Source organism: Gossypium hirsutum, chromosome A13 (genome assembly GCF_007990345.1).
Source record: "Gossypium hirsutum isolate 1008001.06 chromosome A13, Gossypium_hirsutum_v2.1, whole genome shotgun sequence".
In the NCBI taxonomy this organism is placed as follows: Eukaryota; Viridiplantae; Streptophyta; class Magnoliopsida; order Malvales; family Malvaceae; genus Gossypium; species Gossypium hirsutum.
Genome location: NC_053436.1, coordinates 19,144,754 through 19,157,632, shown reverse-complemented (window position 1 = coordinate 19,157,632; position 12,879 = coordinate 19,144,754). Strand labels below are relative to the sequence as shown.

At 30.9% G+C, this 12,879-nt stretch overlaps 1 protein-coding gene across 1 annotated transcript; it reads left to right on the top strand.

The window, feature by feature from the left end:
• Window positions 1–2,514: 2,514 nt before the first annotated feature.
• LOC107894912 (transcription factor PRE6) lies at window positions 2,515–3,642 on the top strand. Its single transcript, XM_016820082.2, has 2 exons — window positions 2,515–2,929; window positions 3,343–3,642. Exons 1-2 carry the CDS (start codon window positions 2,813–2,815, stop codon window positions 3,493–3,495), a joined length of 270 nt encoding a protein of 89 aa, XP_016675571.1. The 5' UTR covers window positions 2,515–2,812; the 3' UTR covers window positions 3,496–3,642.
• The last annotated feature ends 9,237 nt before the right edge of the window (window positions 3,643–12,879 follow it).

Sequence of the window (12,879 nt, the reverse complement as noted above, 5' to 3'; positions counted from 1 at the left end):
AGTTTATCAAATACTCACCTAAAAAAATAAATATAAAAAAGGTAAACTACTAAAATAGTCACTTTTGTTTGTCTCAAGTTGCATTTTAGTTAATTATGTTTGAAATGTTACATTTTAGTCACTTACGTTATCGTGTTGTAACATTTTAGTCACTGAGCCGTTAATTGTAGTTAACATGTAACGGTAAGCTTACGTGGCACATTAAGTTATCATTTTAAATGAAAATTCTAGGTTAAATTCTACAATTGGTCCCTATTTTTTTTATTTTGAGCATTTTAATTTTTTTCTTTTTATATTCTTCTAACTTTCCTTTTTTTTTCTTTATTTTCCATTCTATTTCGTTTCTCCCTTTGTTTTCCTTCCTTCTCCATATCTTTTAATGTAGTTCCCTATGTTTTTCATTTGTTAAAACTAGTCCTTATACTTTTTTTTTAACAATTTAATTTTTTCTTTTTATTTCTTTATTTTTCTTTTCTTTTTCCCCTTTTCTTTTTCTCTCTTCCGATATTCTTCACTACATAAACATCATCTTTGCCCACTAAATAAACCAAGTCGTTGTTTCTTTTACATGATTCCTAAATTGAATTTCACTCAAAGCCGAATAACAATCATTCTTAATCAAATATCGATTTGATATAACCTATTTTTGAAACTAAAATTGGATCTAACTAATCAATATAAAAAATCATATCCTTAATTAAATCTAAACATAAATTGAATTATTTATATTCAAAACAAATTTAAAAAAAAAGCTACGTTAAAAGAACCAATGATTACAAGGTTGTGAGGATGGTACAGTTCAATAAAAGTGACTATGAAGATGATGAAGGTATATTTTACGATTATGAGTTTAAGATTTATAGTTTAAAGAATGACTCTCGGAGGAAAATCACTAAGCTCCCCCATTATCTTGGGTTTATGTATCAATTTTTCTGCCATCTAACGCAAAGGCGAGGCTATGGTGTGCTTGTTGGTGGGGTTTTACATTGGGTGATGCCTCCAAGAATTCAATTGGGACTGAGGAATAGGATTGTGGGTTTCGATCTTGGAAATGAGGAGTTTATTGAAGTGTTTCAACCCGAATGTGCCAATAAGAACTATCTGTTAGATGCGGCAGCCCTGGAAGGGCGTGTATGTGTTGTTTGTAATTATGACCAAGAGATAATTGATGTTTAGACAATGAAGGAATATAGAGTAAAACAATCTTGGACTAAGTTTCTTTCCATTTAAAGAACTAGAACAATTACCACATTAACGTTTTTAAAGCCATTAGCTTATTCCAAACAGCTTGATAAGGTTTTGGAGGAGATTAATAGCCAAAAATTTGTCTGGTATGATTTGTAAAAGAAGAAGATGTGAAGTGTGAAGATTGGTGGTAGTCTAGGTACATTTGGTGCAGAGGTTTATATATTAAGCCTTATTCAAATCAAAGACCCTAAAAGATTAAAAATTGAGAAGCAAATTGAATAAGATGAACATAAAGATAGAAATTGAAAGAAGAGGTACAAATGGTGAATTCCAGCTTGTTTGAATCTTTCTTTGAAACATGTTAAGCATCCAAATATAAAAAAAAAGTTTTAGCAAATAGAAAATATAGAAAAACTACGTTAAAAGGTATGGAGAATGGAGGAAAACATGGGGAGAAGCAGAAGGGAATAGAAAATAAAGAAAAAAATTAAATTGCTCAAAACGAAAAAATATGGGGACCAATTATATAAATTAACCTAAATTTTTTATTTAAAATAATTATTTAACGTGTCACGTCATCTTACTGTTACACCATTAGCAGAAATTAACAGCTCAATGACTAAAATGTCACAATGCGATAATGTAAGTGACTAAAATATAGTATTTCAAACCTAAGTTACTAAAATATAACATAAAATAAATAAAAAAAATTTATTTTTATAATTTACCCATATTAAAACTTAATCGGTGAAAAAGTTAATTAGTTTAATATTTTAGATTTAATTTAACAATCAATTTATCAAAACTCAACCTACTAAACTATGACGTAATTTTTTACTATTTTTATATTTTTCATGAATTAAAAATTTATTATGAATTGACTTTAACTTCTTTTTTGTTGTTTTAGTTTCTATTAATTTTAAGTCTTTTACCATTAATATAATTTCAAAACTAAGTTATATTTTTTTATCAAAAAAGGTTCATAAATTTAATTTAACAAAATAAAATGTATTTCTCTTTTCAAATTCAAAAATTTAAATTTAACTTGAAAAAGAAAAGTTAATTTAATAATTAACTTGTCGAAACTCGAAATAGCTAAATCTTCAACTATAAAAATTGATGACTTGGATTAAATTTTATTTATTATATTCTATTAATTTTAATATTTATCCTATCCAAATATGATTTGAAAATTTAATTACAATTTCATCCAAAATTTTCAGAAAAACACTTAAAAAAAAAAGGAATTACAACTAAAAGAAAATAATAATAAAAAAAGACAAGGCGTAATTTTGAGGGGCACAGGAGGGTTGTTGTCTATCCCTATCCAAGACGCATGAACTGTAATTCCCCTTTTTCTTTTGTTTTTTCCTTTTATGTACGTTCAAGCACACACATTTGAAAAGAAAAAAGAGAGAAAAAAGGAAATGATTAGGGTGAGTTAGCCTATATAAATCAGAGCCATAGCCCGCTGCTTCCTTCCATGCAATTTGTCTCTTCACCACCAAAGCTTACTCATCTCCCTCCTTAACATCGTCTCTTTGCCCTTTCCTCAACTTCACTTCTCATAGATCTATATATAGAGAGAGATAGACATTTCTGACAAAACAACACCCCGTCAACAATGTCAGGCAGAAGATCAGGTTCAGGTGTTTCCAGCATCAGCGATGATCAAATCACCCATCTTGTATCCAAATTGCAACAGCTTATCCCTGAGCTTTGTGCAAGGCGCTCCCACAAGGTGCACCCCCAGAACTCTCCTTCCACCTAACAAAAAACCAACATTTCTTTCATCTTTTTGTTTCTTTTCTGTTGCCTCCCATTTGTACATAATTCTAGCAATGAGATTTTAAAAAAAATTAGAAAAATCAATTTAACCAAATAATCCTCTCTTTAATCGATTAATCAACCAACTTCGTATCATATTTTATTTGGTTTTTTCTCTCTTATTTTTCTGAATACAAGAATAGAAATAGTTGAAGTCATTAGTTGGACTATGTGCGGTTCTCGTTACATGTTGTCGAGCATATATGAGATGTGGGTCTCAAGTTGTTCCCTTATAGCATGCATTCTGTTTAGATCTCACAATCAAATGTTTTTACTCTTCAAAATTAATCTTGCTTTTAATAATTCTTTTTCTTAATTTTTCTTTAGGCATCAGCTTCCAAGGTCTTACAAGAGACTTGCGATTATATAAGAAACTTACACAAAGAGGTAGAGGACCTAAGCGACCGCTTATCCCAGCTGTTAGCTTCCATAGACACTGATAAAGACCAAGCAGCCATTGTCAGGAGTTTACTTATGTAATAAAATAATTCTTCATTCTCTCACCTTTGTTGTTACTTACCAGCTTTTGTTATCTAGGGTTTAGTAAGAGGGTGAAGTCTGAAAAAAATTTTAAGAATTAGAATTAAATAGTATATTTTTATGATAATAAAATATATTATTTTAATATTTTAATAATTTAATTTTTATAATTTTTTAAAAAAATTATCATTGTTAATTTAAAATTTTATATATTATATAATGGTATAAATAAAAAAATTTCCGCATCTGACAGCGCTTCCCTCGAATTCACCACTAATTGGTGGTGATATCATCATCCCTACTCGTAAACAGTAATACAGAACAAAAGGTTAAAAGTAAAGGGTTGTTTCTTTTATATATATTGCAAATTTTAAATTATTTAAAATAATTTAAATTCTGGAAAAAAAAATGTACCAAGGAAAGTTGTGTTGCCATTGCGTCCAGTTAGATAGACTTTGATTTTCTTTCTTTTTTTTTTGGTTTGATTATTATTTTATCATATTTTTATTTTTCTCATTACTTTTTTTAATGTTATATAAATAGATTTCTGTGTGTTTTTTTTTTAATTTGTATACATTTAATTGATCACTTGTGATATATACGCATACGTATACACACAAAATTCATATTTTTCTCATTTTATATATTATCAAATAACAAAATTTATTTGATAAAAAAGAATAAATTTATACATGATACTACTTTATTAATAAGAAAATATAAAATTTATTGTTGTTGAGTTTTATAAATTAAAAATTATAACACATTTATATCTAAAAAATTAGGTTCAAATTTTATTGTTGTCATTTCTTCCCATTAATTTCAATAGGTACCATAAAGAATTCTTTTTAGTGTCGAATCTTAAAATAGTATAGCTTGAAATAAATTAAATATATATAGAAAAAATAGAGATTAAGTAACTATAAAATTAAACATTACGCCTTTTTTTTTTGGCTAAGCAAAGATGAATTTTATTAAGCAAGAGGTAAAACACCCTTAAAAACAGTACATGACAAGGTTTTATGGCCATTTGTAAAAAAAAAAAAGAAAAAATCTCAATTTTAGACATCCCTATGTCTACTGATAGCTGGATTAAGTTTGCTATGTGCAAATTGAACAGGTATGCCTTAGCCAGCTTGATTATGTTACTTTGGGAGTTATGGAAAGTGAAGAACAATGAGGTGGTCATGGTTTAAAATAACTTTTATGTGATAATATCATCATACGGTATATTCATTTGTCCATGATATTCAGATTCACCACAAGTTATGAAACAATCACACTTGTATGGTCTAATCTTTTATTCCTTGAATCCCAAGTAGACTAAAATAAACAAATGAGTATGAAATCTCATATTTGCTCATTTAAGCACGACCATTGTCACACCTAGTTTATATAAACCCGAATTTGTAGGAGAATTGGGAGTTAATTGAGCAAAGTATCAAGATGGTGGATTCTACCAAAATATTCAAAAATTTAAATGGCTAGATTGAAAATAGTTGGATTTCAATCATTGTTTGGTTAGATTGAAACCGGTTGGTCCCTTAGTGGGGGATAGAATAATTAGCGATTGATGGCTACGATGGACTATAGAGATTGTGCAAAATCAAGATGTGTGTGTGTGTGTGTAAAAGAGAGAGAAAGGAATTCTTCTCATTTAGTTTATAAATTCCTTCTCATTTGTAACATCTTCTTGGGTTGCTTTGAAAAAGAAGAGGTTATGGAAGCTCTGTATGGGGTGATTAATGTGAGACTCAAGTTTGGAAAGAGAAGGATTCAGTAAGATGGTAAGCTCTTAAGTCTCTTTGTAGCCTCCCTAACTTGGCTTGGATGTTATAACCAAATTGAAAAGACTAAATTAGCCACTGGAATGGCTAAGAAGACTAACTAATCTAATTTTAAGAAAACCGTGGTCGTTACTTTGAGTCAGGATAAAACCTTCATTTATTAGGCCGCCTATACTTTAGGATTTATTTTATTGTTAATAGTGTAACATCCTGATTTTGGGCTTAGTTCGAATAGTGGTTTCGGGACCACAAATCCGATAAGAAAAATTTCAATTTTATTATATTTGTATGGTCTACGATTTCACGAAATGATTTTGTGAAAATTTCGTTCAAAAATTTCGATGTTTGGGCACTCAATTTAGTAAAAAGGACTAAATTGTAAAAAGTGCAAAAGTTGAGTTCTACATGTTAGAGGTATCAAATTGTTATGAAATTTTAAATGGGAGGTCCTTAAATGATAATTAAACCATTGTATAACTTGTTGGACAAAAATGGCCTTGATTGGGTAAAATTTGAAAGAATAGTAAAAAGGACATTTTGGTCATTTAGGGGTAAAATGAATTAAAAGACAAATTTTAAACTCCAAATGTGTCCCTTTCTTCTTGCTACAGCAGACTGTACCAAGATCAGCCATGGTTAGGGTTTAGCCAAGCTTCCAAGCTTAATAATAAGTGATTTTGAGCTCCGTTTTTAATGTTCTATGTATTTTTGAAAACCCGGTAACATGATCTGCTCATTTCTACCATTATTTTGAGCTAGGATTTATGTTTAAAAATTTACCCATGAATGATATGCATGTATTTTGATGTTTAATGGTAGAATATGAAGCTTGAAATTGTGTTAAACAACTTTTGCTAAGCGATTTTACGTGAAAACGAGTAAAACAGTATAATCGGTAAAAATACCTAATGTTCATAAGTACATGTTAGAGTGAGAATTTGATGTTGCCATAGAAGGGAAAAATGATCAGCGTTTCATAAAACATAAGAAAATAGGAAGAAGTTTAATTTCCAAACCTTAGGGCAAAAGTGCAAATATGCAAAACTTTAGGGGTCAAAATACAAATTTGTAAAGATATGATTTTTAGACCCATATGAGTGACTAATTAGTAGGCTAAGTGTGATATTCTAGATCAAGGAAATCGAGATTTGGGCTTAAATTGGGAAAATACAAGGGCATGGACTAGAATGGTAAATTGCCATTTCTGGATCCGAGGTAAGTTTGTACGTAAATAATTTATCGATTCTTTTTATTTTATTATATTTTATTATCATATGAAATGTGGCTACCTATAGAATGATTATTTGTTGTAAATAGCAAATTGAAAAAAGACTATAAATAAATTGTAACAGGTTGGAAAGTGAGGAATTTCCCGGTTGAGCCTTCGGAATAGAAACGAAACGAATGATCTATTGTGAGGTCACGTGTGTAGTACTAAGTGCAGGCTACTATGTGTACCGGATAATTGGTAGCATGTGTAGTACTAAGTGCAGGCTACTATGCGTACCCGATAACTTTGATCACGTGTGTAGTACTAAGTGCAGGCTACTACGTGTATCAGATGGTTAGGTCACGGTGTAGTACTAAGTGCAGGCTACTACGTGTACTGGATAATTAGTCGCATGTGTAGTACTAAGTGCAGGCTACTATGCATACGAGATAGCTTTGGCTACAAGTGTTAAAATATGTGCAGGCAACTGAGTATCAGTTATTATTCCGAAGAGTTCAACGGGAAAATCGATTAAGTAAAAATACATGTGAACATGATTATATGATGAATAAGTGCAGGTATATGTTTAAGAAAAGTTTGAGCAATATGCTCGATATTTGAGTGAACTTCGATAAGATAAAATGGATTAAGTGAAATTATGTAAGAGTAAATTTTAGTAGTAACATAGTGTTGGACAGCAGCAGTTGTGTGAATTTGAAAATTCACCAAAAATTGTTTAAGTTGAATTAAATTTCAAATAAATTATGGAATTAAATCTTAATGAGTCTATTTTCATATAAAGGAAACAGAGGGAGCAAATGAGTTGTATATTATGTGATATTCTAATTTTTGTGAGACAGTGTTAGAATGAATTCGAGATCCCTGTTCTGACTTGGAAAAATTGTTAAAAATTTTATAAAAATAATTATGGGTTATAATTTATATGATTATAATCTTTGATGAGTCTAATTTTAATAAAAATAAACAGGAACATTATCTGAGTCTTGTACTATAAGATAAATAAATTTTAGTGAAGAAAGGTCGAAGTTGTCAAACAGAAAAATAGGGGAGACTTTCAATAATAAACTATACTTATTTGCTAGACCAAAAATTCTGAAAATTTTATGGTGGAAAGATATATGAGTTTAGTTTTTGGGAAAATTTACAGATCTTAATTTGAAGTCCTGTAACTGTAGATATAAATGATTTAGTGACTATGACTTAATAAAATAGCTTAACCAGAACATGTGTAAATGTACAATTGGGTTAGTTTTACTATGGAAAGCATGGTAGTAAATTGCTTATTATTATTTCATGCGAGCTTACTAAGCGTAAAGCTTACCCCCTCCTTTTTATTTTTTTTAGTGTTGTCAGGTTAGCTCAGGGTTGGAGATCGTTGGGGGTAGCATCACACTATCAAGCCAACACCTTGACAATATAAACACATATGCTAGAATTATCAAGTGAGTGGCATGTATAGGGACCTAGTTTTATAACATGTGTTCTTATAATTTGGCCAAATATATTGGTCTTTAGTGAGCTAATGCTTCTGACTTATAAATCTAGCTATTTATGTTATGTTTGATATTGGTGATGTGTATATGCTTGTTTGCCATGCATGGTTGGTAATATGTTATGTGTTGTTATGAATGTTTAAGTTCGTTAACGCCTCGAACCCTATCCCGACGTTGGATACTGGTGAGGGGTGTTACAAATAGTGATAGTTTAGTTAAACCATTGTGTAATCGATTTGTTTTGTAAAACCCATAGTAATATAATGCTTCGAAAAATCAACAATTATGTTAGATTTTATTTAAACCGAATAACATGCAATTACCAATTATTAAATTCAAACTACTCGAATGAATAATGCATGCATAAAAATCCCAAAACAAACTACCAAGCCATAGTCCAATAACAAATTTAAATCCCAACCAGTGAAAAGCTTTAATGGAAATTATTTTTAAAAAATAAAGCAGTCCAAAGTCTGAAAGGTTGTCCATATGTCGAGTCTAGTTCTAGTCTCAAGCATGACTTGAGAAATTTAAGTCTAGAAGGGTAAGCTTAAGGAAGCTCGGTGTGAGTCAAAATTACAGAACATCATCTAATCATTCATTTCTGATATAATAGTCAACGTTTCCAATCCATACCATTGCATAGCAATATGCAATTAGTGTATGAGCATGTTATGTTATACGATGCAATGCAAAAGGTTCCTACCCAACCATCCACTATGCACCACGAGTTCCTCAGAACCCGTCTACTGAACTCCAAACAGTGTGAGTTGAAACTTGATGTGGATAAACCACCAGTAATAGTAGTGCAAATAAACTATCGGTAAAAAGTTAGTCAAGCTGCTAGTAATATGGACTAGCCATGAATATTGCAAACAAGCTACTAGTAATGCGATTAAATCGCTCAATCTCCTCGGTACTCCGGTTTAGTGCATTGACAACAATATTGCGGACTTTAAATGTCGTCAGTACTCTACAAAACTCCTCTATCAACCACAAATACCTACCACATGTAGATGTAATATGTCATACAATTAGTAAACACATCATTCTTCCAATAACAGTTTTGGTACAATGACATGTTTAATATGCATATCAATAAACAGTATCAGTGTATGCCTTACTTACCTTTCATTTAATAGTAACAGAGGCATGCGTACATGCCTTCCATACAGTCAATATCACATATGGTATGTAATTAAAATACATACAAGCTCAATGTCAATCATGGCATATTACATGCATATCAATTAGTGTTTCAAAAATTTTACATGCTACACATGCATGTAACACACAATTTTCACCAAGGATTTAGCAATCAAAGACATAATATATCAAACATGCAATCAACCAAATTATTCATAGAATTAAACATTATATACAACTCATACACAATTCAATTAGTCCCGACAAGGCCTTCTATAATCGAGGTTCCTATTTAAATACATACCTTGCTCGGTACTCCATTTATTAGCAATTAGGCCATTAGGCCATTCGGCTCTGCCAAAACCATCAAGCATAACTACCATTGTAACACCCCAAAATAGAGCCTAGGAGTTTTAGGGGTATTTTGAATTTTGACTTATATAAGCTTGAAATTTAGTAAGGTTGGTACTCGATAGTGTTTTCGACTATAGCATCTTAACTGTCAAATCAATTTTTGAAAAAGTGTTTTAGAAGCCCTTAATTTTGAAAAAGGACTAAATTGTAGCATAGCCAAAAATTGTGAGCATTTATGTGGAAATTAAACCAGTTGTTAAAATTAAACCTAAAAACCCCCACTTTCAACCTAAACTCACAATAGTTGCTCTTCAAACTTGTAGTTGCTGCTTCTTGCTATTCCCCTTGCTTTCTCAATCGATTTTTGGTCCCAAATTACAATACATTGGTTTTCTATCATTCCTAAGTCATTTACCATCTTAAACCTTCAAGAAAAACATCCAAAAATTCTATAAATTTCATCATCCTCTTCAAATATATGGTTTTCAAATTTTTGTCAAAACTCGTTCGTACTTTCAACAAAGGTAATCATTCATGCCACAATTAATTTTTAATGTTATTTAGACTTTAAAACTAAATTATTAGCCCTTCAATCACATATTCTAAATAAAAGCAAAACAATCAAACCATTAATGGTGGATTTCGAATTTTGAGTCAAAACTTGGTTTCAAAGTGTTTTTCAACTCATTTTAGCATGATTAGAAGATTTTTAAACTCATCTCGAGGTTTCGTTAATGATTTCCCATATTTTTATGAATTTTGTGAAAATTGCCTAAAAGATGTCGAAAATGTCAATACCATGAATCGAGTAGATTTATCTAGTTTGAAAGTTGCGAATTAGGCGTAGATGATTGATGGGCGTCGAAACCACCAAAAATAATTCCTACAGTAAAATAACTCTAAACAATAGTAAAAAGTGGTAGTAGGGTCGAGTCCACAGGGATTGGATATTATAATCAACTTTTGTGTTTAACTTGTGATTATAATTTTTGTCGTGTCGAAAGTCGTGGAAAAAATCGTGCCCACGACTCCAAACGGACCTACTAAAAAATAAAAATATAAATTAGGGGAGTTTTGAAAATGTTTTAGAAAGTAAATAATTGAAACAGAATAAATAAACAATTAATTAATATTAGAAATAAAATTAAATTGGGAAATACATTCAGATTTTTTAAACAGTGATTATAAGTTTTAGCCCTAGACTTGGAGGATTCTGGATTCAGAATCGATCCTCAAACATAAATTTTCTCCTCCAAACAATAAGTTGGTTATAGCAGTTAAGAACGTCCTAACCGCCAATTCTTTCTCTCGTAGCTAGTCCCAATACAACCTGCAAACCAACCCTTACCAGTTATCTAACCGAGATACATGCGTTCCCAATTCAAGATTCCGACAGCCTTGCGCTCTGAAGAACCCAACTCGGATTAACGACCTTAACCACGTGGGTCGTTTAAACCTGACCACTTCTCTCGTGATTTGTTCTCAGAGATCCAAATACATCATGGCTGACTCGTTTCCCCAACTGTCCGCAAATACGACTCCAACCAAACGTGCACTTTTTGACTTGAAATCGATTTAACTTTAAGGGATGAGTTGTTTATGGAGTAGATTTGAATGAAAATGATAGAAGTTTGGAAGGGAAGGGACTTGGAAAGAATTAAACAAATTTGGCAAAGAACAAAGAAATGAAAATAAAACAGCAGTAGCTATTAACGCATCAACTTTGGAAGAAAAAAAAGAATAATTCTATTTAATTCCAAATGGAAATCAAATGTAAAATATAATGTGTTCATCCAAGCTACCTTAAAGCCCTACTTATATACATGACATTTGTTAAATTTGGCTTTAACCACTTCATCACATAATTAAAATTAAATAAAAAATATTTTTTTTCTAATTTTGGCTTTTATAAAGTCAAAAGAATCTAATGAGTCCTTGGCCACTTCCATATTTTTTATTTGGCCTCACTTTATTTACTGTGTTACAAATTGGTCATTTTCTACTTGTTTTTGACTCATAGCATCCCAATTGCATCCCTAACAAGATTAAACCATAAAATTACTAATTCAACAGGGATCAATTCAAAAATTAATCGAATTAAACACAAAAAAGTCATGCAAATTAACATGTTATCAAATCCCCTACTTAGCTCATGCTTGCCCTCAAGCATGTTGTACTTTCAAAAATTAGAAATTATTTTACAATTTATTAAAAATTGAGCCTCTTTTTCGCATCCATAATCAATACAAACAATATAGGCAAAAATAAATAAATGTTCAGAATATATAGTTTGATCAACAAGTGTCATAAAACTAAAATATGTGAACTAAATCATTTTACTAAATTGAGTTTGAAGCCAAAATTTGCAAGGTATTATTAAATAATCACACAGTAATAAAAATTTTAGACATGGTCAAACCTTTTTATGCAAACTAGGATAACAACCCAAGCACCCTATCCCGGTTACTCAGTTCAAACAATCCTTTTTTTAGGCTCGATTAGTGGAATGCTTGTAAGTTTTCGATTTGTCACTCAAACCTTTTTACGCGAGATGAAATGACAACCCAAGCACCTCACCTCTTTTACTAAATTTGATCATGTTTTTGAAACTTTCACTCATAACTTGAGCCTTTATTTATTTATTTATTTAATTTTCATTTTATTTATTTATTTATTTATGTACAAGCAAATATATATTTTTTCCAAATAATCAATTTATATGAAAAATCTAGTTACATATATCAACTTTAAAACACAAATGTAGACTAATCTAGATATTTGAACACTTTAATTCAAAATTACCCAATTGTCCAATTGACTAAGTAATAAGATTAGAGGCTCAATGTCAAATAAACTATCGAATAAATCTAGCATAAGATTGAGCATATGCAAATGAGAGACATGCATCAAAAATCATGCATATTTACCATTTTACTTACCATTTCAACCCCTACTTAATCTATGCTTGTCCTCAAGCATCTTTTATATGCAATAAAAGACAGTAACCCGAATAACAAGTAAAAACAAAAGTTAAGAATACTCCCCATGTGTCTTTTAAAGATGTTGTTGGTGTTGGGGGTAACGGCTTTGCAGGATGTCGAGAATTGTGTAGACTTTGGTTTCTATTGTTCCAAGTCGAGCTTAGATCCAGCTTAAACGTACCTCCACAGATAGAAGTTGCTCCTTGTGCTCCCTATTATTGTAGTGTGGACGTTGGCGAAAGACCATATTTCCGCGAGTAGCTCGTGTACTTGGAGGAACAAAATCACACACAGTAAGAGTGCTGGCAAGCAAACTCATAGAATCCAAACAATATTTATCTAGGCTATCCATACTATATGCACATGTTAAGGACGAGAAATCGACTTCAGAG

What these genes read in the sequence shown, in the direction of transcription:
- LOC107894912 (XM_016820082.2), top strand. Translation starts at nt 2,813, where the DNA reads ATGTCAGGCAGAAGATCAGGTTCAGGTGTTTCCAGCATCAGCGATGAT. An exon ending in GTGCAAGGCGCTCCCACAAG is followed by an intron (nt 2,930 to 3,342) that starts GTGCACCCCCAG and finishes ATTTTTCTTTAG; the next exon opens with GCATCAGCTTCCAAGGTCTT.